The sequence below is a fragment of the Meriones unguiculatus genome, chromosome 8 (genome assembly GCF_030254825.1).
Source record: "Meriones unguiculatus strain TT.TT164.6M chromosome 8, Bangor_MerUng_6.1, whole genome shotgun sequence".
Lineage (NCBI taxonomy): Eukaryota > Metazoa > Chordata > Mammalia > Rodentia > Muridae > Meriones > Meriones unguiculatus.
In genome coordinates, this window is record NC_083356.1 from 44,843,716 (window position 1) to 44,867,592 (window position 23,877).

At 41.0% G+C, this 23,877-nt stretch overlaps 1 protein-coding gene across 1 annotated transcript in view; it reads left to right on the plus strand.

The window, feature by feature from the left end:
* Window positions 1-23,877, plus strand: part of Sntb1 (syntrophin beta 1) — a 247,406-nt gene that overhangs the window by 108,848 nt on the left and 114,681 nt on the right. The window contains exon 2 of the mRNA XM_060389407.1: window positions 412-628. Coding sequence (XP_060245390.1) covers window positions 412-628 — 217 coding nt within the window. The remainder of the gene's footprint in view (window positions 1-411; window positions 629-23,877) is intronic.

Genomic DNA, 23,877 nt, shown 5'->3' on the forward strand with positions numbered 1-23,877 from the left:
GTTGAGAGTTCATGGATGCAGTTTCTCTGCCATGTATAAAAGATACTAGCTAGCAGAAGCTGTCTTGGTCCTGTGGCTCCTACAATCTTTCCACCTACAATCTTCTTCTTCACTGTTGTGTGAGCCTTGGGTGTAAGAGTTGTTTGGGGGCTGGAAACTCATTTATTCTCTGCATTTTGACAAACTATAGATCTCTGTAGTAGCCTTCTGTACAACACTATGGGTACAAAGATAAATATTTTCCCTGATTCCTGGCTGGGTTTACAGTACCTGGCATGTGTTTCCTTCTACTGGGTGAGCCAATTATACGGCTGTTGATTATCACCAACAGATAAGCATTACTTTTGTGTTGTATGTGTGCTGCGCCAACCCTGGTATTCCTAAAAGTGCTTCTTGTCTTTTTGTTTGCAGTGAAGTACATGAGAGAAGCTACACCTTATGTGAAGAAAGGATCCCCTGTGTCTGAGATTGGTTGGGAAACACCTCCACCTGAGTCCCCTAGATTAGGGGGTGGCTCTGCAGACCCTCTGTCATCTCAGTCCTTCTCCTTCCATAGAGACCGGAAAAGCATCCCCCTCAAGATGTGTTATGTCACCCGGAGCATGACCTTGGCTGACCCTGAAAACAGGTAACTGGCAAAATTTCCTGGGCTCTGAGGTTACAAAGAGAATTTGACAGGTTATGTTTATGTCTGTAAAGATGCCATGGTTCTCATGAATAGAACAAATGGTTCTCCCACCCTACAAGCACAGGGAAGATGCATATTGAAAGGGGGGTTATATTCTAGCCAGGTTCCCTCCTATTCTCCCATTTTTTTATCCTCATGATGTAAATACACATGAGCCATGTTCTAGATAGAGTGGTAGCACTGGAATCAGGATCTTTTCTGGTTTGGTCATTGTGAGTCTATGAGACTGGGTAAGTTCCTCAAATCATCATATTTTGGTTTTATCATCAATAAGATGGGAATAAGTGAAATAGATACCAGGTTGTGAGGGTTAAATGAGGAAACGCTACGAAGTGGAAAGAGTATGCACTATAGTGGTGTGTGCTATTCATATCAGGAAAAAGCAAATCCACCCACCTGAGCCTCAGCATCCTCAACAGTAGCTCCTGAGGGTCAGATGGTAGAAGGCTTAAAGCTCTTCTCACCCACAGGAGGATAAAAAGTGGCACCAGTCTGAGACTATTGTGTAGTTTTCCAAAGTCCATAAGTGACTCTGCATGCCAGTGTGTAGGCATTCCACCAAATTCAGAGAACCCTGGAGTCCAGCAATGGTGAGGTAAAAGTTTATGGCCTCTTTTCACTCTAAAATGATTTGATTGTAGGAAAAATTATCAAAGAAGAGAATTAAGAAGAAGAGAAGAGAGGGAGAGGGAAAGAGAAAGGCTGAGGAACTGAGCCAGCAAATGGGGACTCTTAGAACCTTTGCATCCACATGAAGCGGCTAAAATTAGAAGCAGCTCTGCTGGTCCTTATTTACAACATGTGTGGGACAGCTGCAGCTCCCATGAATGGGAAGTATTTGGCTAGGTTCACAGTTGCTGATGGGGAAAAGCAGAAGCGATTGGGGCGGGGAGAAAACTGACTCCTTGCCCCCTCACTCCACGTGGGTTTTAGTTCTCTCGTCCCGGTAAGTTCACGCTAAGGAAGCTGCTAGGGCTCTTCTGGCCCCAGCCACCCGTAACATCCCTCTGCCCTCCTCCGCAGCACCCTAGCTGGTGCCCTCATTTCAGCACAGGGACGGCGTGCTCATGAGAGCCAGCTAGCAGCATGGAGAGGAAAGTCAGACTACGTAGAATGAGGAGGTAGTCCTTCAAAGCCCCGCCATCTCTCTGTTTCAGTTTCCCCTCCATTTCCACTGACTCCCTGGGCCTGCAGCTGATTTCCTAACTGCTCAGAATGGTCCTACCCACCTAATCAAATAACTGCTTTCGCTGAAGAATCTAGTCAAGTTTCAGATATAATGAATTCACAAGCTACAGTGTGCTCATCTTGCACTATGTTTTCTGTTAATTCATTCTGTCTGGCGATGGTAAAGTAACAGCTTACAGGTGCACTCAGCTCATACATGTTTCTTTTAATAGTCTACCATTTTAATCCATTTCAAATAATTGTATTGAATATTGTGGAATTTCACATTTAAATGATGCATTCCTTTAAAAAAAAATGGTGGCTACTTTTGTGCCCACTGCTGCATGAAGGGCTCTAAGGAGCAGGAGCCCAGAAGTGGTTTACGCTTTGACAAGGGAACAAACGCTCTTTCTCATTCCTGTTGCTCATACTTAGGGCTGTCACAGAATTCCTTGCTTGGTTTTTCATATTACCTGCTTAATACCTGACTTCTTAATGCTCATGAATCCTCCTTTGAGCTCTCTGAGGTGTTCCTGTTATCCCCATTCTATGAGAAAAAATAAAAAATAAAAGGAGGAGGACCTAGAAATTTCCAGAAACATCACAGAAGTTATTAATACCTTGGAGGGAAAAAAAAGTTCATGAAGGCTTTTTTTTCTGTTGTTCTTTCCACCAGTTGACTTATATGCTGTAACATGTATGACCTATAAACAACATGAGGTCAATCAATTATCAGACTGTTCTGAGAAACCTCAGGCTTTAGTGATACTGGGAATTCCATTATGTGTGTCTATACACACAGGAGAGTGGGTTTTTAAAGCTTAATACCATTGCACTGCTGTTTAAGTCTACCACTGATGAGTTATTTGCAGAGCATCCTGGGTGGGAGAGGCAGAGCACCCTGGGTGGGAGATGCAGAGCCTGTCCTGCTGGGATATGAGAAACAACAGGGCAGAATTAAAAATGAGGATCCAGCTGAGACGGATGGTTTAGGAGGAGGCAGCAGTCCAGATAGGTCCCAAACTGCTGCTACCAAGGAGATAAGGGCGAGACTTGTCTCTAGTAAAGGAAAAAGGGGGCAAGGGCGGAGAAGAAGAAAGAAATATTTTATAGAATTGCATTTGCATGCTGGAAAGAATATAGCATTGCCAATCAAACAGACAATATTGGCAAACCACAATTCTGCCGAGTGCAAGAAACACTCCTAACGCAAAGTGATTTCAGAAGTAAAAGATGCAGAGCTTGGCAGTGGCCCACAAAACCAATGCAAAGGAATAGCAACAGAAAGCACTGATTTCAATCTTGATCTATTACAAGGTAAAATGCAGTCTGAAGAGCATAAAACAGAACAAAGAAGGGTTGATTTATGTCGAGGGACAAAATTCACAAGAAGCATTTGATAGATTTAAACACAAACCAAATAACAATACAGCAGCAACTTGTATAACAGAAGCTATAGAAAGTTCACTAAGAAACAGAAGCATGATAGGGTAATTTAATATATGTCACTCTCGGTCTAAGATGAGTCACATGGAAGGCAAAAGATAAATAAGGATATAGAAGACCTGAATAGCATAAGAAGTGGTTCCTAGATGCATCCTAAAATTTGTATCTTGCTATTGGAGAATGCACCTTCTACTTAATTGCACATAGAGTCTACAACCGTCACACTTTGACACTCCTAATCTCATCTTATCTCAAATACACGCAAAGCCCGCATACAATTAGGCATCACCACAAAGAGGGTGGAGTAAGTCCCATAAGGTAGAAATAATATAAACAATGTTCTCTGACAGTAGTGGTTTGAAACCAGAAAATTAATAATAAAATCAAACTTAAAATAAGCTCTGTCTTGGTTTTTTTGTAAGACATTCCCCATAAGTAATTCTTGGGCCTCAGAAGAAATACACACTAAACTTCTAGCCCATCTTTAAAAGATAATAATGAAAGCCAGTACACAGGCTTAATAGGAAATAGAGAAAAGCCCTAGGGCCCACCTGTGAGTGAGCTGGCCCTGCCCTTCACATGATGCACCATATGGGGTAGGAATAATACAGCTGGCCATGGTGGCTGGGGCAAGTGAGCCAGCCCTGAGGATGTGAGCAGGACAGCTATCCTTCCCCTTGTCTGGGCAAAGCAGAAAAGCTGGCATGGTAGTGTGGGTGCAGGAGAGAGGGTGGGCTGACCAACTCAGCTGCCACCAGGGCCCAGAACTAGGGCACTGAGTTGGCCCAGCCAAGAATCTACTGCATCTATGAACTGCTGAAGCATGTGCTTCAAGGGGCGGGTCTTGCAGTCCCTGCAAATCCAAAGCTACAGGATCTCCATGACGCAGGGCAACAAGAAGCTATCCGAGAGGAGTCTCAGTGAGGATCCAGTATTGATAGTGTAGCAGAAGCCAGAGGCCTCAAAACAGGCCTCATTGCAATGAACATTTGCAAGTAAAAGTGTTTGTGTAAAAGGATGCACTGTGTGACACCCCAGGACACACACTGCAGCTCCCATGGCAGATTGAGTTTTGTTTGTTTGTTTGTTTGTTTTTCTTTGGGGAAGGTAGGTTGCAAGGGCAGAGGGCAGATATGAAGGGACAGCCAGATGAGTGAGATTGGGGTCCATGATGTGAAAATCACAAAGAATCAGAAAAAAAAAATTTCAAGAGAGAGAAAAGGAGCAAAGAAAGTGTCTATCCACAAAAGTGGTGAAGTCTTAGTCCTGCCACACCTACATCAGTCTGGGCAAGAACTCATCTTGAGTGCAATTTACTATCTTCTACATACTCCGCCACCACTTTCTGAGCTTTGCTGAGGATTGGGAGTTAAAACAAACAGAAGAGCTGGGATTTCACCTAGCCTTGGCAGACACCAAACTAGTCTCTGAATCATTACCTCCATTGTCTCCAACTCATTACCTGACAGAACAGTTCACCAGAACAGTCAGCCATGAGTTAATGGCCCCTACATGCCAGAACACGAGATGGGATTGACAAATGCCACAGCATCTCAGGGGCTGATGCCCTCAGTGGGCAACACAGTTGACACGGTTTCTATTAAAACCTTTAATGCTCAACTGCTCAAATAGAAATAACCATAGAACAGCAGGCAACATTGCTGCTCTTTCAATGAAAAAGGTCACCCAGCAGGCACCAAATCCACAAGACTTTCCCTGCTAGTGGCTATCAATGAGGACAACATACACTTTTCTAATGCTAACTCTTAACATGTCCCCTACTTTTCATATTTAATTCTTGGCCTTCACACACATCTTCCTCATGGGAAGTCCACAGAATACTCAGTCCACCAGAGTATTCGGAGCCATATCCTTTCTGGTGTTCTGTTTTCAGCTTGTTATTTTCCACTCTCCTATCCTGTAGACAATTGAATAATAAACTGTATTTATGCAAATAGACACACACACATGCACACATGCACATGCACACACACGTACAATAATATTTATAATTATTCAGTATTGAATAAAAGCCACTGTTAAGCTTTGTGTCTTCCCTAACCGCTCAGCGCCAGTCCTCACATGTCCAGCCTTTATGCTCCAGCAATCTTCCCCTCCCTGCCATCTTCCCACAGTCCCTCATTTGAGCCCCAGCAGAAGTAACCCCTCAGGGACATTGCTTTCTTGCCACACCTTCCACGCAACCCTCTCCATTACTGCATCCTTCTCAAAGACTGACAATGTTTTCTGTGAGCCTACCTAGTCCCTAAGCTACATGGTTTTTGAAATCTGAGAAATCCCATGGCTTTATTTCGTGACCCCAGCTTTCAGGAACAGTGTTCAGTACAAAGCAGTCATTTAAGAATGTTTTCACAGGCATGGGAGGGGGGACAAGATGGCGGTGCCAGGAGAACACTGCATCTGAGGAGCAGGACAACATTTTCCATACAGCAATCATGAGACTGAACTCTGGGCGCTAAAACAACAGCGATCCTGTTTCCCAGGTGAGAGGAGACCCCCACAGCATGGGAATTAGTTGGGTCCACTCTCAGGCTACCCAGCCAGAACCTGGAAGAGATCCTGGGTCTCGTAGGCACTAGGTCGCCAGACCAGAGCCACACGCCTACGTGTCCTGATCACCTTCCCAGGCTGATCCGTGGGCACAAAAAACACCAGAGACTGGGAGTCCCAGTCTCGAGAAAAGCCCATGGGGAAGGAAGGCAGTGGGACTGGCCATGGGTCACCCAGTCTTTACCTGGAAAAGGTCTTGCAGACCAGCGGGACAAGACGCCATCACTGAACTAGGCTCAAGCCAACAACACAGAGAGTGGCTGTGTGCAGATCTCTGGCACAGATGGAGCTGTGCACCCTAGTGCAACAGAGACTGGAAGTCCCTGTCGGGAGAGGGCCCCACAGGGGAGGAAGGAAACAGGGACCCAAATTAGGTCATCCAGTATATCCCTGGGAAAGGTCCCACAGACTAGCGGGCAGGCACGTGCTGCCGCCAGCCCAGAGACCTGCTTTATAACAACTATTCCTCACAGGCAGAACTGTGCACCCCAGGACACCAGAGACTTGGAGTCACTGTTTGGAGAAATCCTCACAGGAAAAGAAGCAAAGGGGACAGACTTAGACCACCCAGTATATCCCCAGAAAAGGTCCCACAGACTGGCCCCACCCCAGGGACCTGCTGTGTACCAGATAGTCTGCTGTTACCAGAAGAGCGTACCCACCCTCCACAGATTACTGCTTGGGTACTGGGGTACAGGGCCCCAACCTCTGACCTAAAAAGGCCAGGGATCCCCAAGATCAACTCCCAGATACTACTCCAAGGGGCAACCAGTTATCCCTAACAAAACTGACCAAACCAAGGAACACACAAATTACAGAAGCAGCTCACTAAATTTATAGCAAGAAACCCAGAAGCAGGTCAGCTGTCTCCAGGACTTCTCCAGGTGAGAGGAGAGCACACTCGACTAACAAGGACCACAGTTACCACTCAGGTCTCTATGCCTGAGGTGAACTGTAACAACTCCTGAAAAACACTAACCATATAGTGACTATACCCAAAAAGCTGAGGAGGCTTCCTTCAGGAAAAAAACATCTTCCTGCCAAGGGAATTCTCTCCACCACAAGATCCCCAGGAACCACCAGACACTAACCCCAAACACCTAAGATAGCCCAATGGGTAGAGGCCAGCGTAAAAGCTCAACCAACAAAAAACAGAGCAATATGGCATCTGCAGAACCCAGTTATCCAGGGGCAAGTAGCCCTGGACTCCCCAGCATAATTGAAATTCAAGAAGATGACCTAACATCTATGCTCATGAAGAGGATAACAAAAGAAACAAATAAAATGTGTAAAGACCTAGAGGAAGATAAAAACAAACAGATTATGGCCATCTGTAAAGAAATAGAAGAAGATAAAGAAAAACAGATTATGGCCATCCGTGAAGAAATACAGGAAGTTGCAGCCAAACAGTTTGTAGCCTTTAGAGAGTAAATGCTTAAATCACTGAAAGAAATAAAAGAAACTGAGGATTGTTCAAGCAAACAGCTGAAAGAATTAAAGGAAAAACAGGAAAATACAGTCAGACAGGTGAAGCAAATCAACAAAATGGCTCAAGACCTGAAGATAGAATTGGAAAAAATAAAGAAAACACAAATGGAGGAAATCATGGAGAGAAAGAACTTAGGGAAGAAAACAGGAACTACAGAGGTTAGCATAACCAATAGACTACAAGAGATGGAAGAAAAAATCTCAGGTATGGAAGATACAATAGAAGAAATCGATGTGTCTGTCAAAGAAAATATTAAATCTAAAAAATAACTGACACAAACCATCCAAGAAATTCAAGACAACATGAAAAGACAAAACCTAAGAATAATAGGAATAGAGGAAAAAGAAGATTCCCTCCTCCAAGTCCAAGAAAATATTTTCAAAAAAATCATTGAAGAAAATTTCCCCAACTTAAAGGAGAGGCCAATAAGAATACAAGAGACCTACAGAACACCCAATAAATTAGACCAGAAAAGAAAATCCTCCCGCCACATAATAATCAAAACAGTAAGTATACAAAACAAAGAAAAAAATACTAAAAGCTGCAAGGGACAAAGGCCAAGCAACATATGATGGCAAACCCATTACAATCACACCTGACTTTTCAACAGAGACTATGAAAGCCAGAAGGGCCTGGAGAGATATCATGCAGACCCTAAGAGAACACAGATGTCAGTCCATGCCACTATACCAAGCAAAACTCTCAGTCCTCATAGGTGGAGAAAACAAGATATTCAACAACAAAAACAAATTTCAACAATACCTACACACAAATCCAGCATTACAGAAGACACTAGAAGGGAAAATACAACAAAGAAAAATAGCTACTTTCAAGGAAACACAGGAAATAATTAACCTAACTACAGTAAAACAAAAAGCAACCAAGCACACAAACTTAAACTTATGACCACAGCCAACATGAAAATCAAAGGATCTAACAGCCACTGGTCATTAATCTCTCTCAACATCAATGGACTCAACTCTCCAATAAAAAGACACAGACTAACAGAGTCAATGCGTAAACAAGACCCAGCAATCTGTTGCATATAAGAAACACACCTAAGTCACAAAGATAGACATTACCTGAGGATAAAGGGTTGGAAGACAGCTTTCCAAGCAAATGGACCCTAGAAGCATGCAGGAGTAGCCATTCTAATATCTGATAAAATAGACTTTCAACCAAAATTAATCAAAAGAGATGGGGAAGGACACTTCATACTCATAAAGGGAAAATTCCACCAGGAAGACATCACAATCCTGAACATCTATGCCCCAAATACAAGGGCACCCACATCTGTAAAAGAAGCATTGATAAAACTTAAACCACACATAGATCCCCACACATTAATAGTGGGAGACTTCAACACCCCACTCTCAACAAAAGACAGGTCAACAAAACAGAAATTAAATAAAGAAACAATGTCTCTAACAGAGGTCATGGATCAAATGGACCTAACAGACATTTACAGAACCTTACACCCAAACACAAAAGAATTTACCTTCTTCTCAGCACCTCATGGAACCTTCTCCAAAATAGACCATATAGTTGGTCACAAAGTGAGCCTCAACAAATACAATAAGATTGAAATAATCCCTTGTGTCCTATCTGATCACCATGGAATCAAGCTGGACCTCAACAACAACAGAAATATCAAAAAGCCTACACACACATGAAAATTGAACAACTTGCTACTAAATGACAGCTGGGTTGGGGAAAAAAAAAGAAAGAAATTAAAGTCTTCCTAGAATTCAATGAAAATGAAGGCACAACATACCCAAACTTGTGGGACACAATGAAAGCAGTGCTAAGAGGAAAGTTCATAGCACTAAGTGCCTTCAAGAAGAAATTCCAGAGAGCTCACTCAAGCAACTTAATGGCTCACCTAAAAACCCTAGAAAAAAAAGAAGCAGACACACCAAAAAGGCGTAGGCGGCTGGAAATAATCAAACTAAGGGCTGAAATCAATCAATTAGAAACAAATAAAACAATTCAAAGAATCAATGAAACCAAAAGCTGGTTCTTTGAGAAAATCAACAAGATAGACAAACCCTTAGCCAAGCTAATTAAAAGGCAGAGAGACACCATCCAAATCAACAAAATCAGAAATGAAAAGGAGGACATAACTACAGACACTGAGGAAATCCAAACAATCATTAGGACTTACTTCAAAAGTCTATATGCCACACAATTTGAAAATCTAAATGAAATGGATAATTTTCTTGATTGATTCCACTTACCAAAGCTGAATCAAGACCAGGTAAATCAATTAAATAATCCTATATCCCCCCAAAAAATAGAAGTGGTCATCGAAAGTCTCCCACACAAAAAAAGCCCAGGACCAGATGGTTTCAGCACAGAATTCTACCAGACCTTCAAAGAAGAGCTAACTCCAGTTCTCTTCAAACTGTTCCACAAAATAGAAACAGAAGGAACACTACCAAACTCATTCTATAAAGCCACAGTCACCTTGGTACCTAAACCTCACAAAGACTCAACAAAGAAAGAGAATTTCAGGCCAAACTCCCTTATGAACATTGATGCAAAAATACTCAAGAAAATACTTGCAAACCGAATACAAGAACACATCAAAGATATCATCCACTATGACAACGTAGGCTTCATCCCAGGTATGCAGGGGTGGTTCAATATTTGGAAATGCATCAATGTGATTCACCACATTAACAAAATGAAAGAAGAAAACCATATGATTATCTCCTTAGATGCTGAAAAAGCCTTTGACAGAATCCAACATCCATTCATGTTTAAAGTCTTGGAGAGATCAGGGATACAAGGCATGTATCTAAACATAGTAAAGGCAATATACAGCATGCCTATAGCCAACATCAAACTAAATGGAGAGAAACTTAAAGAAATCCTACTGAAATCAGGGACAAGGCAAGGCTGCCCACTCTCTCCATATCTCTTCAACATAGTTCTGGAAGTCCTTGCTAAAGCAATAAGACAGTTGAAGGAGATCAACAGGATAAAAATTGGAAAGGAAGAAGTCAAATTATCACTATTTGCAGATGATATGATAGTATACCTGAGTGACCCCAAAAATTCTACCAGGGAACTCCTATAGCTGATAAACACCTTCAGCAAAGTAGCTGGATACAAAATTAACTAAAAAAAAAAAAAAAATCAGTAGCCCTCCTGTATACAAAAGACAAAGGGGCTGAGAAACAAATTAGGGAAACAACACCCTTCACAATAGCCACAAATGACATAAAGTACCTTGGAGTAACCCTAAGCAAGCAAGTCAAAGACTTGTGTGAAAAAAATTCAAGTCTCTGAAGAAAGAATTAGAAGAAGATATCAGAAGATGGAAAGATCTCCCATGCTCTTGATTGGCAAGATTAACATAGTAAAAATGAACATCTTACCAAAAGCAATCTACAGATTCAATGCAATTCCCAAGAAATTACCAACACAATTCTTTACAGACCTGAAAAGAAAAATTCTCAACTTCATATGGAATAACAAGAAACCCAGAATTGCTAAAACAATCCTCCACAATAAAAGATCTTCTGGAGGAATCTCCATCCCTGATCTTAAGCTGTACTATAGAGCAACAGCAATAAAAACTGCATGGTAATGGCAGAGAAACAGAATGGTGGATCAATGGAACTGAACAGAAGACCCAGAAATAAACCCACACACTTATAAACACCTGATGTTTGACAAATATGCCAAAACCATGCAATGGAAAAACGATAACATCTTCAACAAATAGTGCTGGTCCAACTGGATGTCTACATGTAGAAAAATGCAAATAGATCCATACTTATCACCCTGCACAAAACTAAAGTCCAAGTGGATCAAAGACCTCAACATAAACCCAGACACATTAAATCTGTTAGAAGAAAAAGTGGAGAAGACCCTAGAACTCATTGGTACAGGAGACAACTTTCTGAACAGAACACCAACAGCACGGGCTCTAAGAACAACAATCAATAAATGGAACCTCATGAAACTAAAAAGCTTCTGTAAAGCAAAGGACACCGTCATCAAAACAAAACAACTGCCTACAGATTGGGAAAGAATCTTCACCAACTCTTTATCTGACAGAGGGCTAATATCTAGTATATATAAAAAACTAAAGAAGCTGAAAGGCAGCACACCAAGTAATACAATTAAAAAATGGAGAACAGAGCTAAACAGAGAATTCTCTGTAGAGGAATATCGAATGGCAGAGAAGCACTTAAAGAAATGCTCAACCTCATTAGCCATTAGGGAAATGCAAATCAAAACAACCCTGAGATTTCACCTTACACCCATCAGAATGGTTAAGATCAGCATGCTGGAGAGGCTGTGGAGAAGGGGGAACCCTCCTCCACTGCTGGTGGGAATTTAAACTTGTACACCCACTCTGGAAATCAATCTGGCGCTTTCTTAGACAATTAGGAATAGTGCTTCCTCAAGATCCAACCATACCACTCCTAGGCATATATCCAAAAGAGGCTCAAGTACACAATAAGGACATTTGCTCAACATATTTGTAGCAGCTTTATTTGTAATAGCCAGAAGCTGGAAACAACCCAGATGCCCCTCAACTGAAGAATGGATGCAGAAATGATGGTACATCTACACAATGGAATATTACTCAGCAATGAAAAATAAGGAAATCATGAAATTTGCAGGTAAATGGTGGGATTTGGAAAGGATCATCCTCAGTGAGCTGTCCCAGAAGCAGAAAGACACACATGGTATATACTCACTCATATAGACATGTGACATAGGATAAACCTACTAAAATCTGTACATCTAAAGAAACTAATTAAGAGAGAGGACCCTGAATAAAATGCTCAATCCCCCTCCCAAAAGGCAAAGAAGATGGACATTGAAGAAGAAGAAAACAGGAAACAAGTTAGGAATCTGCCACAGAGGGCCTCTGAAAGGCTCTGCCCTGCAGACTATCAAAGCAGATGCTGAGACTTATGGCCAACTGTTGGGCAGTGTGCATGGAATCTTATGTAAGAAGTGGGAAATAGCAAGATCTGGAGAGGACAGCAACAGAACCAGAATTTTGAACACAGGGGATTGGGTGGGGAAAAGGGAGGGGCTTACTGGGGGATACAAAGTGAATAAAGTGTAATTAATAAAAAAATGAGAAAAAAATAATGTTTTCACTAATATATAATAAACAACATACTTATCTGTTCATTGTGGGCATTCCTACTTCTTCAAAGTTTTCTTTTGAAGAGCTCTTCCCCCAGATAGCTTTGAATATGAGTGAATAGATTAAAGCAACCTTCTACCCCCATATATAGAAAATTAGGACAATGCATTAGCCAACCTGGTAATGGGTGTGAGTAGCTGTGCCTGCACAGGCAGTGTTATGAGGCAGCAGTTGCCACCTTGCGAACTACACAACAGCATCTACTATACATTTCTTGTGTAAAGCATGAAGAAATAACATACAACCTGTCCTGAAAAATCAGTATGCCTTTCTATGTACAGTGGGCAGGTGAGTGCTAGAAAGTTTCGAATGGAAAGGTGTACTTGGCACAGTGAGGTAGGGTCTAGTAAGTCCTGTGACACACTTGGATTTACTTCCATATAGCATCATCAGTGATGTCACTATAAAATCAGAAGCTAAACTTCAGCCACAGGAAGTCAGAAACTTGATTTAAAGGCCTGTAGGAATGGATCCATCTCTAAAAGGTTGACCCACATTAACATAATAGCCAGAGTCCACTTAAGTGATCAATGCAGTTGTCAAGCAAACAGGCTTTCTTGCAAGGGAAGATCTTGGACTCTTATCATGCGCAGACCGCATGGAAAGACAAATGCAAATATAAGCAGAATAGCAGAACACCAAGCTACTCTATAATGCTGACTTCCAAGGCAATCTAAGCATGTATTTCCTCTATGTGGACAAGCTACGTGAGAAATGTAAGCACCAAAATAATTATTTGGTGAGTGAGGAACCAATGTAAGGTGGGCTAATACCTCTGAAATGCTTCAAATAAGAAAGATGGAGCTGGCCTCTCCAGCATGGGGAGGGCCTTTGCAAGGTGGCTATTACAGAGCGTTATGCCTTGCCAACTCCCTCTCCTCCAGGCTGTATATAAATAACCTGCAGCTTCCCCGTGTGGTTCCCCTGTCCTCTCATAGCTAATTAAACTTCTTTATTTCACGTGGTTCTTCTTTTTTTTTTTTTCTGATGAGAGTCAGAACTCAGCAGAGATGGGGTTTTGTTTATCAGATTTAATCACTTTCTAGTCCTGGCTCTGAGGCTGCTCTCATATCAGTTTGTTCCATTAGAGTTCAGATGATTCCAGATACTTTAGTTACATATTTATAGACAAAAGGGGTTTTAGTGACTACCAACAGAAGAATAAACATTTTATTAGCTTAAATTTATTTCCTCCTTACCCCATACCTTCTGTAGAACTCATTAAACTTTGAATACTGTTGACAATTCCCCTCCTTAATTGCATTCAGAATGAAGATTCATGAGGCACTTACATCTGCCTTTTCTCCTCAGGATGACTTCCCTACTCAGTGGCTCTCCAAATACACATTTTCTTATTCTGCTTTTTGATTCTTGATTGGACACTCAATAATGTCCTGCTTCATAATGGAACCCATCGTTCAGAGATCCTGGTTTACATTTCATTTGAAAACAGAAGGGAACTGTAAATGTGAACAGCTGTGCTATATGAAATGAAGACATTTTAACTATCTGGGACGGAGGACCAAGCGAAATGCATGCTGTATCACTGGGCGGGGGACACAATTTGAAATTAGAAATTTTAGATGTAAGTCCCAGCGCTTGTCACTCATTCTCTGCTACTACCTCTCCTTTACTTATTCTTTACCACTGCTCTGCCCTGTTCCCAGGCTCTTCATCTGCTATAAGTGAACAGTTGTGTGCCTTCCAAAGTCTTATGCTGAAACCCAAACTTCTATTCAGTAGTATTAAATGGTGGAGATGTAGAGTGCTCAACTACAAATGGGACAGCTACATTCCCTACCAATCCCCGAAGTTCAGGGACCATCAGAAAAAGGAGGAAGATAGATCGTTAAGAAAGGAACTCCAGAGTGAAATGGTGTCTTCTGAACATGACAGGACTGTTGTAATCATGAACTCACGGAAACAATGCTTTCCTACATAAGTCTGTACAAGATCAAGCTGGTCAACATCCTAGTGTGGAAGAGGAAGGAGAAGTTACTGACAGTTGGCAACACTGGGGAGGGGGTTTGAGATAGTTTGTTTTCTTTAAAGGTGCAGTTGACTGTACTCAAGTAGTTGAGCTCATATCCGTGAGTATGTAGGCAGCATAATTAGGACTCAGTAGGTTCTAAACCAAACAAAGGCACAAAGTTGGAGATGAGCGGGGAGTGGCAGGATGGATCTAGAAAGAATAATGGAAAAGAGTAGGAAGTGAATATAATCAAAACATAGTTTATGTATTTTGTGTCTCTAAGAATTAATAAAACATTGTATTTAAAAGGAAGGTGGGGACTTTAGAAAACAATTAGGTTTAAGGTCAATCCCTCATGAATATGACTAGTATAGTGTCCTTCAAAAAGAGACTCAGAGAGCCCGTTTGCCCCTTCTAGCATGTAAAGACAGGTAATAGTTGTCATCTATGATGAGAAGGCCTTTCACCAGATAGTACGTTTACTGGTGTTTACAACAAATACTTCACAATGTGGAAGTAGAGGCTAAAAGGATTTCCTGATATATTGCTCTGAAAAGATGGTTGTCGTGGGGACTCAGAAGAAAAGATTGAAGAGAAAGTATAAGTCTTCAACATGGTCAGAATGTTGGTGGTGACATGGACAGTAAAGACATCAGGCAAGATGAAGAATATGGTGTCATCACATAGAGGAGCCATCTTTGTTACTAAGTGTCAAGGAGCTTGGCTGAGTTGTATTTAGTTTGTACCATTTTGTAGAAGTGTTTTGAGTAATGGACTAGAATATTTGGTAGAAGAAATACCTACACAAAGTGCAGAAGATGTGCTACAACTTCTTCAAAACACAATATCTCCATGTGGGTTCCCTAGTAAGGGGAGCAGGGACTGTCTCTGACATGGACTCTGTTGCCCACTCTTCGATCACTTCCCCCTGGTGGGGGAGGCGCATTTTCAGGCCACAGAGGAAGAGGATGCTGCCAATCCTAATGAGACTTGGGTTCAGATGGTAGGAGACTAGGACTCCCCCTTTCTGAGAAACAGGGAAGGAGAATGGGGAGAAGAGGGAAAGAGGGTGGGACCAGGGGGAGACAATGGAGGGGACTACAATCAGGCAAAGTGCATAAATCATAAAAAAATAAATCTAAAATTAGAAAAAGAAAGACGCATAAGAAGAAAGAAACATATTAAAGATAAAATTTATAACCCAAAGGGAAGCATAATTTAAATATTTTGACAATTCTCATCCTAGCTGTGTTGTAAGATTAAAAAAGAATACAAAGGGCATGGCCAAGTGAACCTTTGGTAAGGAGGTTGGTGCAGATAGACAAAAGCCAGATGCTACTCAATTAGACAGTTAGAGAAGGACCTTAAAGGTATTTGGGAGCTTTTTGGAGCTGTCTTACCCTTGGTTTGCCCAGAATGTGCAGGCCTTGGGAATAGAATGATTACAAAGCTCTGTCCCTTGCTTCTGACTGCCCCAGGTAGTGCTCAGATCACTATGGTGCTGCATCCCCCCTGCAATCCATGGCTACTCCCCCCTATATTTCAAAGGATGTATTGCAAAGTTCTAGGACCCAAGCCACAGGATAAGACCACGGCAGAGAACCCCTACTAAGACAATTCTCAATGAGATCATGGAGATTACAGACCAATACACCTCAGCAGCATGCAGCTCCAGCCTTGGAGAGCTACAGGCAAACGGCTCTTTTCCAGAAGACTTTCCATCTGCTCTGTTTCCAGAAAGCCATGGAAGACAGAGTAACCTGGAGACTGGGAAACCAAACCCCCACAGAGTATATGAGGAGAGGAGGAATCTGAGTCAGAGATTATTCTGAAGATATAATGTTATCTTGCTGGGTTTGGATTTGAGTATGACCTGTTCCTGCTCTTTTCCTTCACAGTTCTCTCTTCTGGAAAAGGGGTGTTTAACCTAAGCCTTCCCTGCCACTGTGGTTTGCAACCATGCATCTTGCTTGCTTTTACTATCTCACAGTTGGAAAGGAACTTGTCTTAAGATAGAACAAGTTCATCTCACTCATGTCTGAGACTAATATCTAGATGAGACTTTTGACATTAGATTTTTGAGTCGATGCTACAGAAAGTTAATATCTGGGAGACCACTGAGACAGAGTGAATACACTTTTTGCCTAAGAAAGACATAGATTTTGAAGGATCAGGGGCATGGCTCTCTTAAATGCCTACCTGGGGGATAAGCATTTTATATGATGAGGTCTAAGCTTCTGTGAAATATTATGAAGATACAGAGCTTTTGTGAGGTGAATAGATGATTAATGCTTGAGATTAATGACAATATGAAAGAGTTTTCAAAAAGTCTATTCACCCCCCGCTGCAACATGCCAGCACATCCTAGCCATTATCTATGAAGAGCAGATACACACTACACACCAAATCAGCGAGAGCCTTGATCTTAGACTCCCCAGAATCCAGAGCTATCAGTATTGAAGTTCTGCTGTTTCTTTAAATTCCAAGCCTAAGCTATTCTATCTTATCCATCCAAACGGAGATGTTTTCTATAAAACATGGTTCAACGTTCCAGCGATGCATAGTGGTTTGTATGACTGGGTGGGTTAATGGTGACAGCCTCTAATTCCTATTAGAACAATGACCTCCTAATGTAGACCAGTCAAAATGTTTTCCTTACTGGGAGCAAGGAAAGCAGAGGAGTTCTGCTACAGTGTTGCTGTTGTTTTGGTTTTATTTCCTCATCTTTACTCAGAGATCAGAGAACTTTCCAGGTCATGTCCCCAAGCTGTTGAGCTGAGATTTATTTCCTAAGAAAACATTCTTTAACAGAGGTTTTCAAGACTGCTGAGATTGCTGGCTTCTTGCAAGGACCTATGCTCTAATTTCTCAACTCGTAGTCTCCCTAGAACTTAAGTATTATCAGTGGGTCAATTCCAAGTCCTCAGCCAGACTCTGTAGCATAGGCCTGTAATCTCAGCTGAAGGAAGCGGATCACAATTTCAAGGCCTGCCTGAGCTACAGAATGAGTTCGAGGCTAACCTTAGCAGCTTAAAGGAGACCCTGTCTCAAAATAGAAAGCTTTAAAAAAAAAAAAAAAAAGACCTAGGGACATGGCTCAGTAGGAAATTGCTTGCCCTCGTATCTGTGAGGTCCTCAGTTTGATCCTCAGTGTAAAGAATAAAATTAAATGCCAAGTCCTCAACCTACTACTTCCTCCGCCTTCTGCTATCCACTGTCACCCCCCTCCCCACTTCCTAAGAGATGCCTTAAATATTCAGCATCTTTGTTTTCAGCCCCCTGGCCCCAGTGTGACGCCTGTCAATTTTATTCTTTCTGAGAGACTAGAATTGGTTTAAAACCCACACAAGTAAATATGTCTTAATACATTTCAGTCACAAGTCCAAGTGTTAATAATACAGGGGTTTCTATATCTGTGTAGAAGACGGGTTTTCACATTCTAGACTCTCCCTAAAGCTTGCTAGTGAAATTTATTGTGCTTGCCTATGTATATCATGAGTGAGAGCTAATGTTCTTTTTATTTGACTCTTTTTTTGTTTGGTTGGTTGGTTATTTTGACCTATTCCAACTTGTTGTTTTATCTTACTTTTTGTTTTCGTTACTATTTCTTAGCCACCTATTTGTGAGCTAGATGGGAGGGGAAGTGGAGAGGAGTTGGGTGGGGGCAAATAATCAGAATATTCTCAGTGAAAAAGAAATCTATTTTTAATCAAAGAAAAAAGAAAATGTTCTAATTTTTCAACTACAGATTAAAAAATAAGTTCAGTGTTTAACATTTAGAGCTAAAAACTCCATGCATGTCTGTGGTCCCAGCTATAAGAGAAGCTGAGAGGGGGGAAGACATCTGACATTGACCTCTGGTCTTTACACGTACGAATATACATTTATGTACATACAGGTACACTCTCACACAAACACCGATGCACACAAATACTACTACATGCAAAAATAATGATAATAAAGGCTTGTGATTTAAAATAAATTAGAATTAAAGAATTTATTGTTAACTAGTAGTTATTCATAATTTATTTTACAGCTTCTCTGCAGGCCTGTTTAGCAATTCATGTCCGAAATCCTAGGAATCCGTTCACATTATTAAGTTGGTAATGTCTGCCTCTCTGTTCTGTCAGTCACCTTTCTCTACATCTTCTTCTGGAAGGATATTGGAATTTCTACTTTTCTGGGTGATTCTCTACTGCTCTGTCACATTTATTCAAATTCAGTTTTTTTTTTATATTTCTTTTAAGTACATTTTGTTTACATTTTAGCTATCAGAGTGTGGCTCTTTCAGTTGTCTGATGTTCCCTTTTCATAAAATTTTCTTCTTGTTTTGTGGACGATACATTTTCAGTGAGCTCTGAGAGACTATTAATTAGCTGATTTTTTGCTGTGCTCTTTGCTCTTTTTTTCTGCTGGTTGATTGCTTGCTTGCTTTGGAAGCATTTTCATCTTCCCTGTTGGAGGCTTTCCTCAAATGTCTGTTGATCCCTTGTTATCTGTTCTTTATTTAGATGGAAACTAAGAAGCCTATTAAATAAAGCCAGTGTCCGTGGGCAGAGTTGTAGAGTCAGGGCTGGGCAAGCTTCCCATAAGAAGAGTCTGAAGTGTATGCTTAAAAGCTTTTCCTGGGTCTGCTCACTCTGGAATGAATCACCTACTCTTTCTTTGGGTATGAGGGAACAGTGAAAACTGAGAAATTACCTGGCTGCCATTGCTCTGAAGGTCCCAACATATAGCATATAGGGTGTGCTAAGGACTCTTGTTTTCAGCCCTAATCCTCTCTGGAGTGTCTGTATTATGCTCCTAGATGGCATTCTCTCTGTTTTATTTGTGTTATAACTCCCTCTAATCCTTCCTTCACTCTAAAGATTCTGTTAGCTCATTCACTGTTGCCCAGCTTTCAAATTCATAATGAAATATTGTCTCTCTCTTTCTCCTGTGAGTTTAAAAAAAAAAAAAAAAACTACTTTGCTGGGCCCTTAGGAAGAAGAGGTAAACAGGAATGACCAAGCCACATTATGCTTTGTTCGACAGGAATCTTTGCATAATTTATAGCTTTGTATACAGCAAATGCACAAAAGGTTCATTTTAATGAGCTCAAAACAAGACAAAATCTCATAGCCCTGTTATTTTTTTAAAAATCTACTTCCTTCATAAATAAACTTTAGCATCCACACTAATTATCATACATTTTTAATCAGTGATGTATGAATTAAAAAGTTTCTGTCAAAACGTAGCACAAGCTTAAAGAAATGGTCTCTGGTTTGCCTTGAGAAAGAGTTCAGAGGTCTCACCAAGCAGGACTCCATGATTCATAGATATGCAGGTCCATAGGTCCACATGAGTTCATTTCAGCTCATTCCTGCACAGCAAGTATTCCAGGAAATTTCAAGTTTCCCCTTTTGTAAGAGCTTTTGGAGAGGTTGAACTTGGCCGTCTGGGTGTAGAGGAGTTTTGCTAATGTTGACGCTGAAAATACAGGTCTTGTTCCTTTGCTCTTGATCCATTAATTGAACTCCATTTGGTTTGCAAATAACTGCCCTGGGATTTTCCAGCTGAGATAATGATGGCTCTGAAAATAACCCCAGACTTACCATGCAGACTTCCTCTATTCAAGCAGGTATCACCTGTGCCTGTGAGTCAACAGTGCGATGGGGATTCACATACAGAGACCTTGTTCTCTCTTTCCATATGTGTGAAAATTTGTTTTTCTCAGTGGGGAAAGTAGTGGGGGGCACACATCACTGTGGAAACATTTACAGTGACTCCTGCTTGACCATGTAAGATTTGTGCCTCCTTTGGCCTTAAATAATGCTAGAATGGGGATTTTGACACTGCTGGCTTATTGAATTTGAATTTTGTGGTTGTCTCCTTTTGTTTGGATTTGATTTTTGTGACAGCATTTCACTATGTTGCTTGACTGGCCCTGAACTTGCAATATTCTTGTCCTAGCCTCCTGCAGGCCGAGCTGACATGCATACACCACCATGCCCAGCTTTCTCTGTCTCTTCGGTTTCAACTCTTACATAGCTTTCTTTATTTAAGTTCTATGCTGTATGCCATGCTTTACTTTTTCATTTGTTCCAAATCTAACAGTAGCACCAGACACCGCTCATTAAATACAGACGGAAATGTCAGCCCCAATTCTAGGACACAGGTGTCATCCTTGAAGGATTCACTAGACAGCACTTAAGGTGGGGACCTTCTTGTGACCTGAGAAAGGTCTCTGTATGTGAGGCCCATCCCACTGTTGACTCAGCAGCACAGGTGAGAGCTGCATGAATAGAGTAAAAGAGGAGGGAGCTGTATGAAAAGATCCAATGCATGCCCAGATCTTGGCAGCAGCAGGAAGCTGTTACCATCCCAGGCTTAGGAGCAACAGAGACATGGAGCTCTAAAACTGGGAGAGTCCCAGCTGGGACTAGGGACAGGCCACTACTCCAACATTCCCCTTCTGCTTTCATGGCCCTGTTAAAGCTTCCAAGTAGCTACACACAAATGGAATTGAGAGCCCAGAAAGCCTACATAGCATCATGTAGTCCATAGGAAAATGGGATCTTCGAACACAGAGCAAGGCAAAAATGAACAAAAAAAGAATTTGGAAGCAAAAATAAATTAAGAAAAAAAAATCATAAGAACATAGTGTATTTAGAGTGAGACCATGTCTCAAAAAGGAAGAAAGGTATTGAATTCTGCCTCTTTGATGTCAGGTCTGATATATGCTCTACAAGTGTTAACTAGTTCTGAGAACGTGTGGTCAACCCAAACATGGGCTTCACTGGAGAAGACACACAATTCATGTGTGTAGATCCTGTTTAATAACAGGAAGTCACACTCTATTGTAGATTTTAATGAAGATTTCTTTTAAGCAGGGTGTGGTAGAGCAGGTGTGTAATCTCAGCACTTGGGACATGATCGATAAAAGATCAGAAGTTCAAAGCCAGCCTCAGTCTACACGGTGAATTCTGGGCTGACGTGAACTTTTTTTTTTTTTTTCAGAGAAAGGGTTCCTCTGTGTAGCCCTGCCTATCCTGAACCTTTCTTTGTAGACCAACATGGTCTCAAACTTATTAAGATTTGCCTGCCTCTGCCTCCTGAGCATTGGGATTAAAGGTGTTCGCCACCACACCCAGCTAAAACCTTTCTTAACCACAAAAAGATTTATTTTAACCACTATATGATGCATGGAGCATAAGACAGTTTGTCTGGGAGAAGCTGGATGCTATAGGAATATAATATAGCAGGGAGCAATCAGGACCACAAAAAGCTCTAAATAGGCTTAGAGTAGATGGTTGAGCCTTCTAGGGAAAGCAGGAAAGATCTAAAGGGAAAGTCTTCCATTATGGCAGAGCCATAAGCTGCCAGAGAGGACACAGCTAAGATGGCTGCTATCACTGCAGCCATAGTATAATATCTGCTACTGAAAGGCACCACCCGGACAGAGAAGGGGGAGAGTTGTGTGTACATACACAGTGTTGATGCGTCAGTGGGAACCAAAACTCTACCACAAAACCTTGATGCTCACTCATGTTCCTCCAAGATGCGAGATTATTCACCCCTTCCATGTGCACTCTCACTCCCAGGGTGATGTGCTTTTTATTTCCATCTGGAATAAAACACTCTCCCCGCCTCTGTTAAGAAACACATAGTAAATGCCAAGTACTGCAATTTGTTTTCATCACTGTGTTATTAAACATTCGTACCGCTGGAAAATGTTTTCTCATGTTACCTAGAAACGAAACACGAGATCCCTGAAGTATATACACATATAATCTTTTCATGCCTGTACAATGCTATATAAATATAAATATAAAAATATATATATATATACTGTATTGTACAGTCAGGAAAAGATTGTGAATTTTCAGGCCAAGGCAACTCATGTTTGAGCACTTGCTTTTCCATGTATTATAAGAGTAAATTTTAGCAATTCACTAATTCACTTCTTGGTTTATTTTTAAATATGTGAATTGAGAACTGATACTGCCTCTCTCTCTATAAATACAATTACTTAAATTAAATAAGCTAACATCTGCCTAGCAAGTAGCATATAGTAAACACTTAGCAAGAATCATCTTGTTTCCCTTTTCTTAAAATAAAATTATCTTGAACTACTGTGTTGCATGTTAAGAATATTTATGTTCTGGTAAGGGTTGGATAACCTGTTTTTTATTGGGTTTGTTTTTAATGAATTGAATTATAAAATTATAAATTATAAAACCCTGTTTCAGTCGATAAAACCACACCATGACTTTATAAATTTCTGTTTGATTTTATATCTATGAAGCTGACACTCTGAAGAATGGGGTCAGTTTGCAAATAGCACCTTTAATTTTTCCAGGAAGCACAGAGGTAGGCTTTGATCTCTACAGAGGTGTAGAATCCTACCAAGGCCACACACGGTCTTACAGAAATACCTCAGTAAGTTCTGAGGGCACAGTTTTTCTACACTGTTGTCAGATGTGAGGAAAACAAGATGGTTATAACAAACAGGGGGCCAGAGCCAGTGTGGAGTGCGCAAAATTGAACCAAGATATTCCTGCTGACACCAGAGGAGTCCCATGGTCCTGCTAGCTTCCAGGTTTGTCAGACCTGCTGTGGCTGGACCTGGGTGCAGAGCTAGCAGAGTGATGTTCGTGTGCAGCCAATAACACAGAACATGTACTTTGATCATTTCCATCTTGTTTTAAAGACCTTACCATTCTGTCCCCCTTTTGTTTCTCTATCTTTATGGGTGATCAACTACACTATTTTGAAACAGATGCTTTTTTTTAATCCATGGAAGAGAAAGGATCTAAATGGAAACAACCAACATTGAACTACAGGAAATCATGAAACTCCATTAAAAACTGCACTTGTAACAGCCGAGAATCACTACTTACTTAGCTGCCTGCAAATTCTGTATTGCAGAAGGAGAAAATGTGCTTTTGAAAACAGATGGACATAGGTTTAGGTTGTAGGTCTTTGTGGTAATTAATAGTTTATTTCACATTCTTAAGCCCAAATTATCCCATCACTAAGATGGACAATATGAAGCCTTCTTTTCAAGATTGTTTGCCAGTGTAAGTGTCTCTCAAAGTCTACAAGTGAATGAGATGAATTTTACCAGGAAATACAGAAAACAGATGAATGAAATGAAAAGGGAAGACTTCCAGAAGTATACACCTCATTCCGAGTGTTGTGAGAACAGAGATCCTTGCAGATTGCATTCGATAAAACGTGGAACTTCAAAAAAATTAATGCTTACAATTATTTCAGATTAGAATTAGAATCCCAGAGATCAAAGTTTACTCCTTTCAACAAACGAGTGCTAGATAGAAATTTGCGAGAACATATATACAGAATAGTGTTAGTGATTCTATTCA